Below are 17,063 nucleotides of genomic sequence, written 5' to 3' on the forward strand. Positions count from 1 at the left end.
TCAACCAAGCAACAGAGATCATTTTCCCTAAGAACTAATATAGGTCACTTAGTGTACGGAACATTTTGTGGTATTCTGAACCCCTCATAAATATATTAGAGAGGAACATTTTTTTCCCTAAAGTATCAGTACAACCAACTTAAGATTTATATGTGTACCTTGAGAATGCTTAAATTTGCATAGGCAGAGTCCAGGCAGGATTTTTAAAAAATTTCAACTCCTTCTTCATTTTTATCTCCTATCTGAACAAATGGTAAATAAAACTTTTTGACATCACATATCTCTGTATGTTAGATTGAAGACTGCTGAGGAGAGTAACTTTACCGAACCATTTAAGTAGAAGATTTATAACACAAAACGACTGCCAACACTGACAAAGTATATGTATATGCCTATGCAAAATTAATATACAATTTATACATATAACAACTAGATATACTATTAGGAAAAATACCTGCTTTTTGTACTGAAGCTACAGTGTGAAAAAATTACATTCTGTAAATGAGAGCAAATCAACTATTGGCATAAGTTGGAATAAGAAGAGAACATGGCGGTGGGCAACGAGTTAAGTGAATTTGGGAAGATTTTGTCTTCTTCTGCAGTTTGAGGCAGGCAGCAAGACGCACCACCCCACACTGCTGCATCTGCAAATGGTACATATTGAAACCCATATAGTGATATACTTTTGGGCAAACAAAAATAGCAGTACTTTCTACCCTGTGATATAAATTCTATCTCCAACCTATAAAGTTTCAGGTACTTTGATCTACACATGGAAAAAGAAAGATAATTTAGAAAATATTCCCTCCATATTAGAATGAACAGAAAGAGTTTGAATGGAATATGGCCAAGATTCAAATAGAATTGGGTCACGCAAGCCTGATGATGGCTGAAAGTATGCCCATGTGCACACACACATGCAGATGCAGATGCACATGATTGCCTGCGCACCTTGCACATCAGTTTGAATAAGTGAACTAAAACATCAATAATCTTGTTAAAGCTGAAAGAAAATGTAGAAAGGACAAGAGAGGAAACGTGTTCTGGTTACCTGGTATGGCTGTTGGAAGAAAGGCTCTCCCACGGCTGGATGCTGCAGCCAGAGACTGTAAATGCTCCCCCACAACTTCCATCCAGCTTCATCAGCAGTGCTTTGGCGGCATTTTCTGCTGTCTTCCGGCAATCATGAGCATGCTTAAGCATCTGGGTAACATTTTCATCTCTTGTCTGGTCCCCTAAGTTGTAAAGTAATCAGTGGAATAATTGACATAGCATAAGCCTGGGGAGGAACATAGGCAAGCAATATTCAATTACTCAATGGATGAGAAGTAGGGTGCTGTAGGGAAAAAGACATTAGACTAAATGTCAGCACACCTAGGTTCCCATTCTGGTTCTCTCACTATATAATCTTGTTCTTTGATCGTGTAATCTTCTTTCTTGACCACAGTTTCCTCATGTATGAAATAAAGTCTTTCACTTCTAAGATCCAATTATTCAGAAATTATCCAACTTAGGCTTAAGTTATCATCTTTTTTTCACAGTTCAATGGTTTTTCTTTATGAGGGCAAGCAAGGGAAACAAATGGCCAGATAATGCAACTTTATCACTAGTTCACTTGCCTGTGAATTATTAGGAAAAGGGGAAGGAGCTAATGGCTAAAATGAAAGCACTGAATTATCTCTAGATTTCTTTTACCTGGTATTACTGCATTTCTATTATAAGATTGTCTGATCAATAGTCTGAGACAATATCTATAAAGAGCTTTGCAAACATTAAAGCATTATATAAATCTAGCTACTGTTATTAATAAAAATACAAATAAAGTATGATTTTTTTTAAAAACTCTGTTAAGTCTATGAAAAAAAATTATACTGGGATCAAGCTTTATAACACTGACATTTTTTTTTTCATTGGCATAAATAAAAGGCATCATGATGTAATATGGATAGTAAACTGGAATTAAGAGCCTAGAAATGCAGGATTCATTCTGGCTATAAGACAATTGAAATAAACATTTTAAATTCTGGCTATAAGACGATTGGAATAAACTTCCTGTCTGAGGAAACTGAAGACTAGGTTTAGAAAATTCATAAACTCAGCAGCTCAATTTGAGTAACCTGTAAATGATTTTTTCCTCTGCCCAAAAAAACTATGAAGACTATTAAAGCAGAAGGGTTGCAATCTGGGTTGGTTAGAAGTAGTACTGACACCCATGAAATCATACATCTTTTAAGTATTAGAGTTCCTTTAGTTCAACTCTGAAGAAATAGTATAACTAAGAAGATTATCTTATAAATATGAATATATTTAGGTAAAAGGAATCTTTTAACTAGAACTAGGTAAATTTGAATAACTTTATTATTAATTTTAAACACTTACTTAAATGATCCCAGCTACTACCCAATAGCTATACTGTGTTTATGTTCTAGGTGACAAGAGCTTACCAAAAAAAGAATGTTTTTGAATTTTAAATAAAGAGTTCGCTCTAATAGAAACTAAAAATAAGTCAAATGATTTTTCCCCTTTTAACTGATCATATTTGTTAATAGGTATGTTTTTAAAAATCTTAACTGATGGACAAGACCATTTTTGGATCAGTTTCATATGAGAATTAGAGTTCTATAGATCCACTAAAAGATGCTGAAAAAAATAAGGTTTTTAATAGAATTGCTGGCACTGTCTCTGTTTTGGAGCTAGAAAAGGTAATTGTCTTAATTTAAAAAAAAAAAAAAAAAGAAGTTAAGAATGGCCTAATGAAATTAAAGTGTTTGTAAAGAGTACTATTAGATAAAAAGAGACGGAATATTTTAGGGACAAGGGCAACAAGGAAATTCATACATAAACATTCATACATTTCCATATATTTTTTTAAAAGGAAAGACATTAAAAGTTTTAAATTTTTCTCATCAAACCTCTATTCACATTTCAAAGGAATCAGGGTTTTATAGAACAGTAATTGGGAAAGGGTGACTTCAAAATAAAGAGAAAAAAATCTACCACACAAAAATTATAAAGCCCTGATTATGGGAAAGAAAACTTGAGGAAAAAAAAAAAACAATCAACAGAGGAATGCGTCCCATGAAGCCAATACCACACACTGAAGAAAGTGAGTTCCTGCTTTGAAAGAACAAAGTTGAATCATTTCTATTGCTGCACAAGTCTTAATGTCTAGCAATTCTATTAATCTGTGAAAATAAATTTACTGTAAAGTATTGTTTGTTTTAATTTGTAATTCTGTGTTTCAATTGTAATACTTATTCCATTCAAAATAACCAATTTACTTAGGAAAGAAGGAAAAAAAACCACACACACACACACACACACACACACACACACACACACACACACAAACAGCCCCAAATCTCAAGTTTAGGGGAGCAAGATAATACATATTCAATGAAGCATAGAATGGGATTTAAGAGAATTAAAATATAATCATGTGGCCCTTACCAACAGATCCCACACCCGCTGCTTGGAACTGTCCAAGTATAAGAGACTGTTCACTTTCTGCTAGCGCCAGCAGGAGTTCATAGGCTTCTATGCATTGCTCACTGTAAAACATAAAATTCAAAGTCCTCAATTAAGGAAAAATATATGCAGTCAGAGATGAGAAAACGGGTATTGCAATTAGAGAGAAGAGACCTTTCTTGTAGATTTGGCATCAACAATAAATAAATATGTTAATATGGACACCTTTCTAAATTTCATTTTCTTCATCAGTAAAATAGAGTTAATGCACTTTTATGATGCAAGTTGTACTTTGCAGATAATAAGAACTACATAAAAATGTAAGCTGTGAGAAATGAAGCTAGGGAAATTTTCTTCCATGACAAGTCTTTTCCTCTTATCTCTCAATTATTCTGGCTCAGCACAACTGAACAAAAATCCACCATAAATATTTATTGGGGTCAACAATAACTGTGCTTTTTGTTTTTTCTCCTTTATTTTATGGTTTAGAAAAAAACCAAAAGATGCAATAAAATAAAGCTTTTTTTAATGCTTAGATGAAATGTAATAAGTACTAAAATCTAGAGGCCATTTTCCTCTAAGGCATGGAGAAACTGCATTTGGAGGATACTCTATTTTTTAGCTCTCTTTTCTAGATAAAAGATGTCCCTCTTTCTGAATCATGGTCATCAATAGAAAGTGTAAAATATAATTCTGGCAATCAGTAACACCCTTAGCCTAACATAAAACTCATTCACACTGAGCATGTAATGCTAAATGAATGCTAAAGAACAAATGCTGCTAACCGTAGGGGTGCAAATAAGATTCCAAATAATTTTTCCCCCCTTTCTTTGGCCCTTTTAAAAAAAATCCATTTACCTTTCTGAAAAAAAATTTATTTTCTCCACAAGCACTTAAAAATGTAAAAGAAAGAAGGGGTTTTAAAAAAATTGGGCCATCCAATTTAATTTTAAAAAAATTACCCTTTTTCCCCAAGTTTTTAAAAAAAATTTATTATTAACAAGAGGGAAGTTCCTTTTTTTTTAAAAACTTTTTATTTTCAAAACTTGAAATAATTTTCAAAGAAAAATTTCCAAATTTTCTTTTTCCCCCAAGGTTAAAAGGAAAAATAAAAACTCAACAAAAAACAAAAAAGTTTTTTTTTTTTTTAATTCTTTTTTTTATTTTCCATCCCAAGAATAATTTTTATCCCATTGTTAAAATACGTTATCAAATTGTTCATTTATAAATTAATGGCTGAAAAAAAGGTTCTTTCAATTTGAAATGGCAAAATCCGGCAAACACCCAAAAAATAAAATTTTTTAGGGCCTATTGTTTTTTCAACATTTCCCTTCCCTTTCTGGTTTTTCCCCTCCCCCTCCCCAGATGGAACGTCCTATATTATTTTAAAAGTCACGAATTCAGATTTCAATTTGGTTAAATAAAGTTCCTTGTTTAAATTGACAAAGGGGAAATAACCCGGGAAAAAAAAAAATAAACTTTCATTCATTTCCCATTTCTTTCTTTGGGTATAGCCCGCCCATCATTATCAATTGAAACGAGTTATCTCTGCAAAGAAACCACTCCATCAGAATAATCTTTCATCGTTGTTGAATATATAATGATCTGGTTTGCCATTTCACTTAGCATCAGTTTGTAAGTCTCTCCCTCTCTGTATTCATCCCGGTCATTTTGAACAATAATTTCCTAAATTCATATACCAAATTTTCCCAACCATTCTCCAACAATGGGCACCCATTCATTTTCCAGTTTCTGCCCGGTACAAACAGGGTGCCCACAAATGTTTTGGCACAACAGGTCCCTTTCCCTTTTTAATATCTCCTGGGGTATAAGCCCATAGTAACATCGGATCAAAGGGTATGACAGTTTGATAACTTTTTGGGCTCTCCAGATTGTGCAGGAATGGTTGGATTGCCCAACCCACCCAATGATCAGTGTCCCAGTTTTCCCACATCCCCTCCAACATTCATCATTATTTTTTCCTTCATCAGCCAACAATAGGGGTGTATGATATTTCAAATTGACTTAATTTATTTTCTGATTAATAGGATTTTGGAAAACCTCTTTTCATAGAGTGGTAATAGTTTCAATTTCATCTCTGAAAATTGTCTGTTCATATATTTTGACCATTTATCCATTGGGAGAATGGTTTATTTTATAAATTGGTTAATTTTTATATTTTGGAAATGGGTTTTTAGAACCTTTAACTGTGAAGATGTTTTCCTAGTTTATTTGCTTCCCTTTAATCTTTTTGCATTATTTTTGTTTGTTAAAAGGCTTTTAATTTTTATTCAAATTTTCTATTTTGTGGCAGTAATGATCCTAGTTCATCTTTGGTCACAAATTTCTTCCTCCTCCAAATTGAGGAGGAACATATCCATGTTCCTCTAATTTATTTTAATCTTGTTCAATAATCATGGACCCATTTTGATCTTATCTTGGTATACGGTGTTAAGTGTGGTCCATGCCTAATTTCCTTTAATACTAATTTCCAGTTATCCCAGCAGTTTTCCAAAAATGAAATTTTATCCCAAAAAGTTAGGATCTTAGGTTTATCAAACAATGATTTAAGTTGATTATTTTGTCTTGTTGGCCCTAACCTATTCCACTGATCAACTAATCTATTTTTGAAATAAAAATGGTTTTGGTACTGCTTTATTAGGTTTAAATCAGGACAGGGGCCACCTTCATTTGATTTTTTTTCATTAATTCCCAGATTCTGCCTTTTATTCTTCATATGAAATTCATATGAATTTTTTGGTTATTTTTTCAGATCATTAAAATATTTTCTTAGAAGTCGATTGGTATAGATAAATAGATTAGTTTAGGGAGTATTGCCTTTAATATTCCTCAGCCCTCAAGGCACTTTATTTTTCCAATTATTTAAGTCTGACTTTGTGTGGAAAGTGTTTAGTAATTTTGCTCATATAATTCCTGACTTTCCTTTGGTAGATAGATTCCCAAATATTTTATGCTGTCGACAGTTATTTTGAATGGAATTTCTCTTTTTATGTCTTGCTGTTGGATTTTGTTGGTGATGTATCAAAATGCTGAGGATTTATGGGGATTTATTTTGTATCCTGCAACTTTGCTAAAGTTATGAATTATTTCTAATAGCTTTTTAGTAGAATCTCTGGGGTTCTCTAAAATACCATCATATCATCTGCAAAAGAGTGATAGTTTGGTTTCCTCCTTGCCTGCTCTAACCTTTTAATCTCTTACTAGACTCTTATTGCCGAGGCTAGTGTTTTAATAAATATCTAATAATGGTGATAGTGGGCAACCTTGCTTCCTCCGATCTTACTGGGAAAGGTTCCAGTTTTTCCCCCACTGCATATGATGCTTACTGATGGTTTTAATATATGCCCTGATTATTTTAGAAAATCCATTTATTCATAACTCCAAGTGTTTTTTTGGAATGGATGTTGACTTTATCAAATGCTTTTTCTGCAACTATTGAGAGATCATATGGTTTTTGTTAGTTTGGTTATTGATATAGTAATTATGCTAATTTTTCCTAATTTGAACCACCCCATTCCTGGTATAAATCTTACTTGGGCATAGTGTATTATCTTGGGGATGATTTTCTGTAATCTGTTTGCTAATATTTTATTTAAGATTTTAGCATCAATATTCGTTAGGGAGATTGGTCTATAATTTTCTTTCTCTATTTTCAGCCTACCTGGCTTAGGTATCAGTACCATGTCTGTGTCATAAAAGGAGTTGGGTAGGATTCCTTCAATCCCTATTTTTTCAAATAGTTTATATAGCACTGGAGTTAATTGTTCTTTAAATATTTGGTAGAATTCACATGTAAATCCATCTGGTCCTGGGGATTTTTTCTTAGGGAGTTGGTTAATAGCTTGTTCTATTTATTTTTCTAAGATGGGATTGTTTAACCAATTTACTTCTTCCTCTGTTAATCTAGGCAAGCTATATTTTTGAAGATATTCTTCCATTTCATTTGACGAATTTATTGGCATAAAGTTGGGCAAAGTAACTCCTAATTATTGCTCTAATTTCCTCTTCATTAGTGGCAAGTTCTCCCTTTTCATTTTTAAGACTAACAATTTGATTTTCCTCTTTCCTTTTTTAAATCAGATTTACTAAGGGTTTGTCTATTTTGTTGGTTTTTTCATAGTACCAACTCTTAAGTTTATTAATTAATTCAATAGTTTTTTTTTTACTTTCAACTTTATTGATCTTATTTTTAGAATTTCAAGTTTGGTGTTTGATTGGGGATTTTTAATTTATTCCTTTTCCAGCATTTTTAGTTGCAAGTTCAATTCATTGACCTTCTCTTTCTCTATTTTATGCAAGTAGGCCTCTAGAGATATGAAATTTCCCTTTATTACCACTGCATCCCACACATTTTGGTATGATGTCTCATTATTGTCGTTTTCTTGAGTGAAGTTATTAATTATGCTATTTCACCCAATCATCCTTTAGTATGAGATTATTTAGTTTCCAATTATTTTTTGGTCTACTTTCCCCTGGCTTTTTGTTGAATGTAATTTTCATTACATCGTGGTCTGAAAAGGATGCATTTACTATTTCTGCCTTACTACATTTGAGTTTGAGATTTTTATGTCCTAATATATGGTTAATTTTTGTATAGGTTCCATGAACTGCTGAAAAGAAAGTGTATTCCTTTCTGTCTCCATTTCATTTTCTCCAGAGATCTATCATATCTAACTTTTCTAATATTCCATTTACCTCTTTGACTTCTTTCTTATTTTTTTTGTGGTTTGATTTATCTAATTCTGAGAGTGCAAGGTTGAGATCTCCCACTATTTTGCTATCTATTTCTTCTTGCAGCTCTCTTAATTTCTCTTTTAAGAATTTAGATGCTACACACTTGGTGTATATATGTTTAATATTGATATAGCTTCATTATCTATGCTACCCTTTAGCAAGATATACTGCCCTTCCTTATCTCTTTTAATTAGATCAATTTTTGGTTTTACTTGATCTGAGATCAGGATAGCTACCCCCTGCTTTTTTGACTTCACCTGAAGCATAGTAGATTCTGCTCCAACCTTTTACCTTTACTCTGCATGTATCTCCCTGCTTCAGGTGTGTTTCCTGTAAACAACATATTGTAGGATTCTGGCTTTTAATCCATTCTGTTAACCACTTCCTCTTTATGGGGGAGTTTACCCCGTTTACAGTTATGGTTAAAATGACCAATTCTGTATTACTTGCCATCTTGTTAACCCCTGTTTATGCTTTTCTCCCTTCTTTCCCCCTTCCCCCCCTTCCCAGTATTAGACTTGTGAGCACCACTTGCTTCTCACAGCCCTCCCTTTTTAGTATCCCTCCTCTGGCCTTAGAGTTCTTCCCCCTATCTTACTCCTTTCCCTAACAATTTCCGTATTCCCTTCTGCTTAGCTTATTCCTTCCCTTTTCACTTTTCCCTTCTCACTTTTCAATGAGGTGGCAGAAGTTTCACCATAAATCGAATATGTCTAAAATTTTTCTCTTAAAGCCAATTCTGATGGCAGTAAGATACCCACTATATTCATCCCTCTCCATTCTTTCTCTCAGATATAATAGGTTTCCTTTGCCTCTTTGTGGGATGTAGTACCCCCAATTTACCCTTTCCCAGGTACAATGTCCTTTCCACCTCTAGTTTCTAGACCAAGGTATACATGTGTTCTTTATACATCTTTATATCAGAAATATAGTTCCCAAGATTTCTTTTTACCTTTTTAGATTTCTCTTTAGTTCTATATTTGTAGATCAAACTTCTTGTTAAGTTCTGGTTTTTTCATCAAAAATAGGTGAAATCCGCTTATTTTGTTGAATGACCATCTTCTTCCCTGGAAAAAGATGCTCATTCTAGCTGGGTAAGTTATTTTTGGTTGTATGCCGAGTTCCTTAGCCTTTCGGAATATCATATTCTAGGCCCTTCAATCTTTTAATGTGGATGCTGCGAGATCCTGGGTAATCCTTATTGTGGCTCCTGCTATATTTGAATTGGGTTTTTCTAGCTTCTTGTAGTATTTTTTTCCTTCATCTGAGGGTTCTGGCATTTGGCCACTATATTTCTTGGTGTTTTGATTTTAGGATCCCTTTCAGTAGGTGATCGATGAATTCTTTCAATGTCTATTTTACTCTCTGTTTCTATGACTTCTGGGCAGTTCTCGTTGATAATTTCCTGGAAAATAGTTTCCAGGCTCTTTTTTTCATCATATTTTTCTGGGAGTCCAATAATTTTCAGATTGTTTCTCCTGGATCTATTTTCCAGATCTGTTGTTTTCCCAAGAAGGTATTTCACATTTTTTTTCCATTGTTTGATTTTTTTTGGTTTTGCTTGACTGATTCTTGTTGTCTCCTCGAGTTATTCAATTCCATTTGTTCGATTCTCATTTTCAATGAAGTATTTTCTTCACTCACTTTTTTTTACATCTTTTTCTAATTGTCCAATTGAGTTGTTTTGTTCTATGGAATTTTTTTTTCTATTTTGCCAATTTTATTTTTTAGAGAGCTATTTTCTGTTTCCAGTTCACTAATCCTATTTTTCAAGGATTTGATTTCTTTATCCACTCTGTCTTTAAATGAGTGGGATGAGTTCTCCAGACTCTCTTGCCAAGCCTCCCTCTCCTTTTCCCATTTTTCTTCTAGCTCTCTTGTGAGAGCCTTTTTAATTTCTTCTATGAGATTCATCTGTGCTGAGAAACAGATGATTTCCTCCTGTGGAGATTCACCTGGAGATAATCTGTTTTTAGTTTCCTAAGGGTTTAGAGTCTGCTCTCTATCCATATAGAAGCTGTCAATGGTTAAGGTCCTTTTCAATTTTTTGCTCATTTTGTCAGAGAAGAATCAAAGACAAACTAGCAAAGAAAAAAAGAAAAAACTCCCAAATGGAATCTGCTTTTTTGGGGGGAGGGGCTGCGTGGTGTTATTGATCTTCCTCTACAGACTGTAGCGGGGGTGGGGGGAGGGGGAGAGCAGCGAGGCCCTAACAGGACAGTGATGGCTGTGCTGTGCCTGCCTGCGCTCAGACTCTGAGAGCCTGCTGAGACACTGTGAGGGAGGGGTGGCCAGTTCTCGAGAGACTCCAGCTGTTTGGGTTGTATTCTTCACCTCCGGTGTTTTTAGCTTCTCTGATGGGCTACTGACTTGCTGACAGGGCAAAGTATCCAATCCTGTAGCAAAGCTCTCCCTGCAAAGACGGCTGAGATCACACCCCACCCCCTCCAGTCTGCTAGGCTGTGAGCTGCTGCTGCCTGCCCTCAGCCTGGGCCTGATCTAAAACCATCCCTACCCTCGAGCAAAAACAGACCTTTCCTGGCGAATTTCAAGGATGTCTTCTCTTGGTAACTATTTGTGTTTTTTTTTTTTTTTTTTCAGTCAAGCATTAATTCAGAGGCTTGTCATGAAATGAATTCTGAGAGAAAATGCAGAGCTTACACAGCTGTGTGCCTCCTCTCTGCCATCTTGGCCGGAAGTCCCAATCATTTCTTATAGAACAATAATATTCCATAAAATTAATATACCATAACTTACTTAGCCATTCTTCAACTGATGGGCATCTATTCCATTTCCAGTTTCTTGCCACTACAAAAAGGGCTGAAGGAATCCAATTTCAAAAGGCTCATGTTGGAAGATACTATCCACATTCAGAAAAAGACTGATAAAGACTCTAAATGCAAATTGAAGCATACTATTTTTATCTTTTTTTGTTGTTTTTTGTTGATATTTTTCATGGTTTTTTCCTTTTATTCTATTTCTTCTTTCACAACATGACTGTGAAAATATGTTTAACATGACTGTACACATATAATCAATATCAGACTGTTTGCCCCCTTGGGGAAGAGAAAGAGGGAGAAAAATTTAGAACCCAAAATCTTATAAGAAATAAATGCTAAAAAAAAACCTATCTTTATGTATAATTGGAAAAAATGAAAAATGATTTATTGAAAAAAAAGATTAAAAAAAGAAGAGTGAAAGTCAACCATTTCACACACAGCTTTGGTTTACTTGGAGTACCGCTTGCTTTGATACTGCAAAACAGATGACTTTTTTAGTGGGGGGGAGGAGTCTTAGAAGGAAAAAGAGGGGTTAACTAACATTCCATAAAATCTGGATGTGCCCAGAGTAAGATGCCATGACTGACCCTGAGTCTTGGTAAAAAGCTTCAGTGATCAGTGAGCCATAGATCACTTTGACCTCCTAAAAATAACGACAACTATTTTAAAAGCCAAAGACTCTTCTCTTTTTAATGCTATAAAGAGATTTTGATACACTAATACACTAAATATCAATTTTCCTAAACTTCAGCCTCAACTGCCCCAAACTTTAGAAGATATATGCCAAGATATGTCAAGATAGGTTTTGAAATAAAAGGTGGCTTTAAAAGACAAGGTCTTGTTACTGTCTTCATCACAACCAAAGACCTACCTGTACTGCAATGCAAGTCTCAAAGCGGTGGCGTTGGATTCATATTTCCCCACCAGCATGCTCATCCTCTCAGCGTTGCTTTTACACTCTTCCAGTGTTATGGTTAGCAGATCATTCTGAGATTTTAGGTGCTCTATTCGACTGCAAAGAAACAGACTCATTTTTAGATTTTCTGCTGAAGTTATTAAATCTGCCAATATTTTAAAAAATGTATCTTTTTAAAATTTAAATAGAAAAAGAAAAAAAATACGAAGGCTTCTTCTCTGAAAGTAGATAATAGTTCTCTTCATAAGTCTTTATTTTTCTAAATCTACTAACTTATATTTTCTTATATTTTATATATTTTCTAGCTACCTTAAAAATCTAAAAAATATCAATTAATATGACTGACAGAATTTAGTTTTCCTATTTTTCACTTTTGATTACATGTATTTTTGCTTTAACTTTGAGATCAAAGATTACAACACTGCTTTTTTTCCTACTACATGACTGTACGCATATAATCTATATCAGACTGTCTGCACCCTTGGGGAAGAAAAAGAGATTCCACTACTGATCATTATTATTATGTTTGTCTATATCTTTCATTTCCTATCTCTGATGACTCCTTTGCTTTACTTCTATCTACTACATTGCCTTATTATTACTTAACCTGTCCCACCCTCAGGATTCATTCTTTATCTTCTCCTCTCAACTTCCATTTTTATTCCATTCCCCTTAATCTACACATAACTTATCCCATATCCATTAACCTATATATCCTTCTATATCTCCTTATCCTACTTTCTGCCTCTCTTTATTTATTTATAAATTTAGAAGACTTTTATTCTCTTCTAGATATATATGTAATTGTTTCTTCTTTAAACCATTCTTAATGTAAGATTCCAGAACTATTAGCCCTTTTCTTCCATCTAATTTCCTACGGATAAGTTTTTGCTTTTCAACCTCATTTGTGTAATGTTCATTAGTTCATCTTTTTACCTTTTCCTACATGGCTTTACTTTTTAGAATCACATATACCCTAATCATTCTTTCAAACTAGCCAGTTATTAACAACAATCTTAGATATGTGGCTTATTTTTCCAGGTATAAAACATAAACTGCTTGTCCCTATTGAATTCCTTGAAATTAGTCTTTGACGTTTATCTTATTTGACAAATTTTCTATTTTGTTCAGGTCTTTTCATAACAAAATCATGAAAGTCTGGCAGTTCATTGAATGTCCATTTTCCTTTTTTCAAGAATATGTTTAATTTGGCTGGGTATGATATTTTTGGCTGCAAAATTATTTTTGTTTCTAGTAATATTTTCTCCTTGATCTGAGGGTTTTGATATATGGCTATGATGTTCCTGTTGGTTTTCCTTGTAAGATCTCTTTCAAGTAGTAATCTGTGGATTTTTTCTATTTCTACTCTCCCCTCTTGTCTAACACTTCAGACAATTTTCTTTAATTATTTCTTGTATTACTGTTTCAAAAGTTTTTTTTTTAATTGTAGTTTTTAAGTGCCTCTATCATTCTCAAATTTTATCTTCTTTTTCATCAGATTAGCAATTTTTCTTATGTCTGTCTTAATTATCTTATGTCTGTCTCAATTTTTCAATTTTTTTATATTTTATTTTATTATTTCTTGGTCTCATAACTATGCTGACTTCCCTCCACCCAATTTTAGTTTTCAAAGAGTCATTTTCTTCCTTAAGATTCTGCACCTCCTTTTCTAATTAGTTGACTTTCTTTTCATAATCTTCTTGTTTTTCTTTAATTGTTCTTACTTTCTGTTTTTTAGTTTTTCTTCAATTTCCCTCATTTCATTTTTATAATCATTTCTAAATTCTTCTATGAATTCTTATTGGGCAGGTGGCCATTGAACATTACTCTCTGGGGTAGAAGAAGCTTTTTTACCTCAATATCCTCCTCAGAAGATGAATCCTGATCTTCTCTATCCCTGAATTAACTTTATATCATTGGGGTCATTCTCCTTAGTTTGCTCAATTTTTTATTTTTTGTTTTTTATTCTTATTTTATTTTATTTTTTTTTGCTTTTCTTTCTGAGGCAATTGAGGTTAAGTGACTTGCCCAAAGTTTGCTCATTTTTTAAATCTTTTAGTTTTTTAGCAGATTGTTGCTATAACCAACTCTACTATGAGAGGGTATGAGATCCTCGATTGTTCCTATAACCAACTCTACTATGAGAGGGTATGAGATCCTCCTTCAGTTGTCCTCTCTGTCCTAGAACCCTAAACCAAGAATTCTATCTTCCTGTAAGAGCCCACAGCCAGCAGGATCCCTGCCCTCCTGCTTTTGCACTTACCTGGTGTGTACAGTTCCTTCCTGTGCAGGGTTTTATCTCAATAGCACAACTGAACTGAATCATGTTTCTTATCAGTAGAGGTTTCCTTAATCTTCCCCAACTCAGAGACCTGATACTCCACTCTATGTGGGATATGAAAATTACTATGGCTGGAACTGGAGCTATTTCCCAACCCAATTAGCACCAGGGTTCACCACTCTCTCTTTCAGCTGAACTAACTTGAAGGTATTTATACTTCATAATGGTCAAACCTCTATCCTGGTATCTTCTTTGTTATTCTACCATTGAACCCTAATTCTTAATTGGTTTTAACATTCTGTATTAGCCCTAAGGTGCTATTTTGTCTGGTTTGTGAGGGAAATCTGGAGAGCTTAGAATTTTTTGACTTATTCTTCCATCTTCCCAGAATCCTCTCCAATTTGCCAATTCTTTAAAAAAAAAAAAATAAGTATCATATGTTCATGTCAGGGATTTTCATTGTTCAGATGGAAGAAATATTTTAATATAGATCAGTAAGTATATATGATTAAATGAATCACTGGAATAGTTTATTGATATTAATGACTAAAGATATGAATAGATAGCTATTTATCCTTCACATGTATTGTAAGTTTCTTGAAGGCAAAGATTTCTAATTACTCAAAAATTGTTCTACTGTAGTGTTCTACTTAATTTAAAGTTGCTATTAATAGTCAACATTTGCTTGTCTTTCCAATCCCTTAAGTAATTTCTGGGTGTGTGTGTGTGTGTGTATGTGTGTCTGTGTGTGTGTGTGTATGTGTGTTTGTTTGTATCTAGCTAACTAGCTCTATTTATAGGTATAGCTAGAGAGATCTACAGATAAGAATATAGAGATCTATAAAGATGTATATAAATAGATATCTATAGATATAAATACCCATCTAAAAATTCTTTAGAGACCAAAAAAGCCAGGAAATGCTGGCTATTAATAGCAAGTTTAAATTAAGTAGGACACTAGACCAGGATAATCAGGAAGTTTTCAGGGGAGTAGGAAATCCATGCCTTTAAGAAAATTATATTCCATATGAAGGATATATATGAGTAAAGAAAAACTTAGGTGGTACAGCACTTTGCAGCTATATAAATGTTAACTTATTATATGTAAATGCAGGATATATGAAAAATAAGTATAGAGTGAGGGGGAGAGAGGTGGGTAATAGGGTTCTTGAATGAGGGTGCACTTGAGCTGAGCCTTTATGGAAACTCAAAGGTAACAAGGAGTATTCATAACCCAACCAAAAGCACAGATATAGGAGACAGAATATCTAGTACAGAGAATAACTTTATGGCATCTAGATTAGACAAGGTATATATAGAGTGAATTAAAGTAGAGGAAATTGCAGTCACCCTGAAAAGGTAGGCCCTGACCAGACTGTGAAGGATTTCAAATGCAAAATAAAAGGGTTTTCCTAAAAACAAAGGAAGTTAATAAAGCTTTTTAAGCAGAGGAATGACATGGTTAGATCTATACTTAAGAATTTTAGTTTGGCAGCTTAGTTAGCTAGTTAAGAGACTATTACAATAATCTAGGTAAGAGAAGATGTAAGAAACACTGTAGAGGGAAAATCAAAGACTTGGCAAATGATTGGTAATGGTTAGTGGTCAAAGGTGACTCCTAAGTGGTGAGTCTGGGGAAATAGAAAAATAAAAGTCACCTTAATAAAATAGGAAATTAATAAATAGGAATATGTACAGGAAGAATAATGAGTTCTGCTTTGTGTTTGTTGATTTTGAGATGTCTACGTAGGTGGAAATGAAGTTAGAAAGACAGGATAATTTCAAGAGAGAAATAAGAAATACACAGATTTGAGAGAGCATAGCGAGATGACATCTGATGAAAAATATATGGCAGATGGTGAAAATATAAAAAAATAAGAGATAGGATAGAAACTTTTTTTTTGGGGGGGTACATATTTGATAACACATTGTCAGGGAATAATTCTACAAGGAAAACAGACTCAAAGAGGAATTTCACATAGGAAGAGCTCTAGGAGAATATTATTATGAAAATCCAGAGGGGAGCAAATATCCAGGAGTAGAAAATAGTGAAGTGTCAAATGCTGTAGAGAGGTCATGAAGAATGAGAACTATGAAAAGGTAACTTAATTTAGCAAGTAAGAAGGCATTAATGAACTTGCAGGGAGAGTTCTCAATGGAGTAGTCAGGATGGTAACCAAATTGCAAAGGGTTGGGAAGGAAATAAGAGAAGAGGAGGGGGGGAGTATCAAGTATAACAGGTTTTTTCTGCAGGGGGGAAGGGGGTTGCTGTAAAGGGAAGGAGAGAAATAGGATAACATTTTGAGGGGATAATAGGGCCAAATGAAAGTTCTTAAAGGATCCTCTTTAAAGGGAAAATCTGGATAACAGAAAAAAAGTTTTGAAGAGTATCAACCTAGAAGCAGTTGAAAATTAGGGAGATACAGAGGCAAGCTCCTGAAGGAGATGGGAGGAGAATGGCATCAAACACAGGGGTCTCTAGAATTTGCAAAGCATATTTAAAAGAATAAATGTTCTGAACATTGAGTTTTTAAAAGGTCAAAAAATCATCAGAGTGAATATTGCCAAGAGTGCTGCCAAGAGGAAAATCAATTTACCTAAAGTACTGATGCCTTTGAGAGAATTCAAAAGACAATTCAGAGGAATACATTCTTTTCATAGCATATAAGAAAGGCAGAGTAATTCACTTCCTACTCTATTAAGTTAATAGCTATCATGTTTTTAAGCAATAAATTACCCAATGTTAGAAAACAAGAAATACTAAACTATCAGAAAATGGTGGGTTATTTACAGGTGTCCACATGTGTAAGACAGTTTGTCACTTTTTAAAATGTGCACTTCCAGGAGACAGGAACTTCAGTCT

At 33.9% G+C, this 17,063-nt stretch overlaps 1 protein-coding gene across 2 annotated transcripts in view; it reads right to left on the minus strand.

Moving 5' to 3' along the window:
- MCC (MCC regulator of WNT signaling pathway) overlaps positions 1-17,063 on the minus strand; it is a 223,516-nt gene that overhangs the window by 44,752 nt on the left and 161,701 nt on the right. For both annotated transcript variants that reach the window (XM_031943717.1, XM_031943721.1), the window contains 3 exons: positions 11,875-12,015; positions 3,451-3,551; positions 1,052-1,235 (listed from right to left, as the gene is read on the minus strand). In XM_031943717.1, the coding sequence (XP_031799577.1) occupies positions 1,052-1,235; positions 3,451-3,551; positions 11,875-12,015 (426 nt within the window). The remainder of the gene's footprint in view (positions 1-1,051; positions 1,236-3,450; positions 3,552-11,874; positions 12,016-17,063) is intronic.

Source organism: Sarcophilus harrisii, chromosome 1 (genome assembly GCF_902635505.1).
Source record: "Sarcophilus harrisii chromosome 1, mSarHar1.11, whole genome shotgun sequence".
In the NCBI taxonomy this organism is placed as follows: Eukaryota; Metazoa; Chordata; class Mammalia; order Dasyuromorphia; family Dasyuridae; genus Sarcophilus; species Sarcophilus harrisii.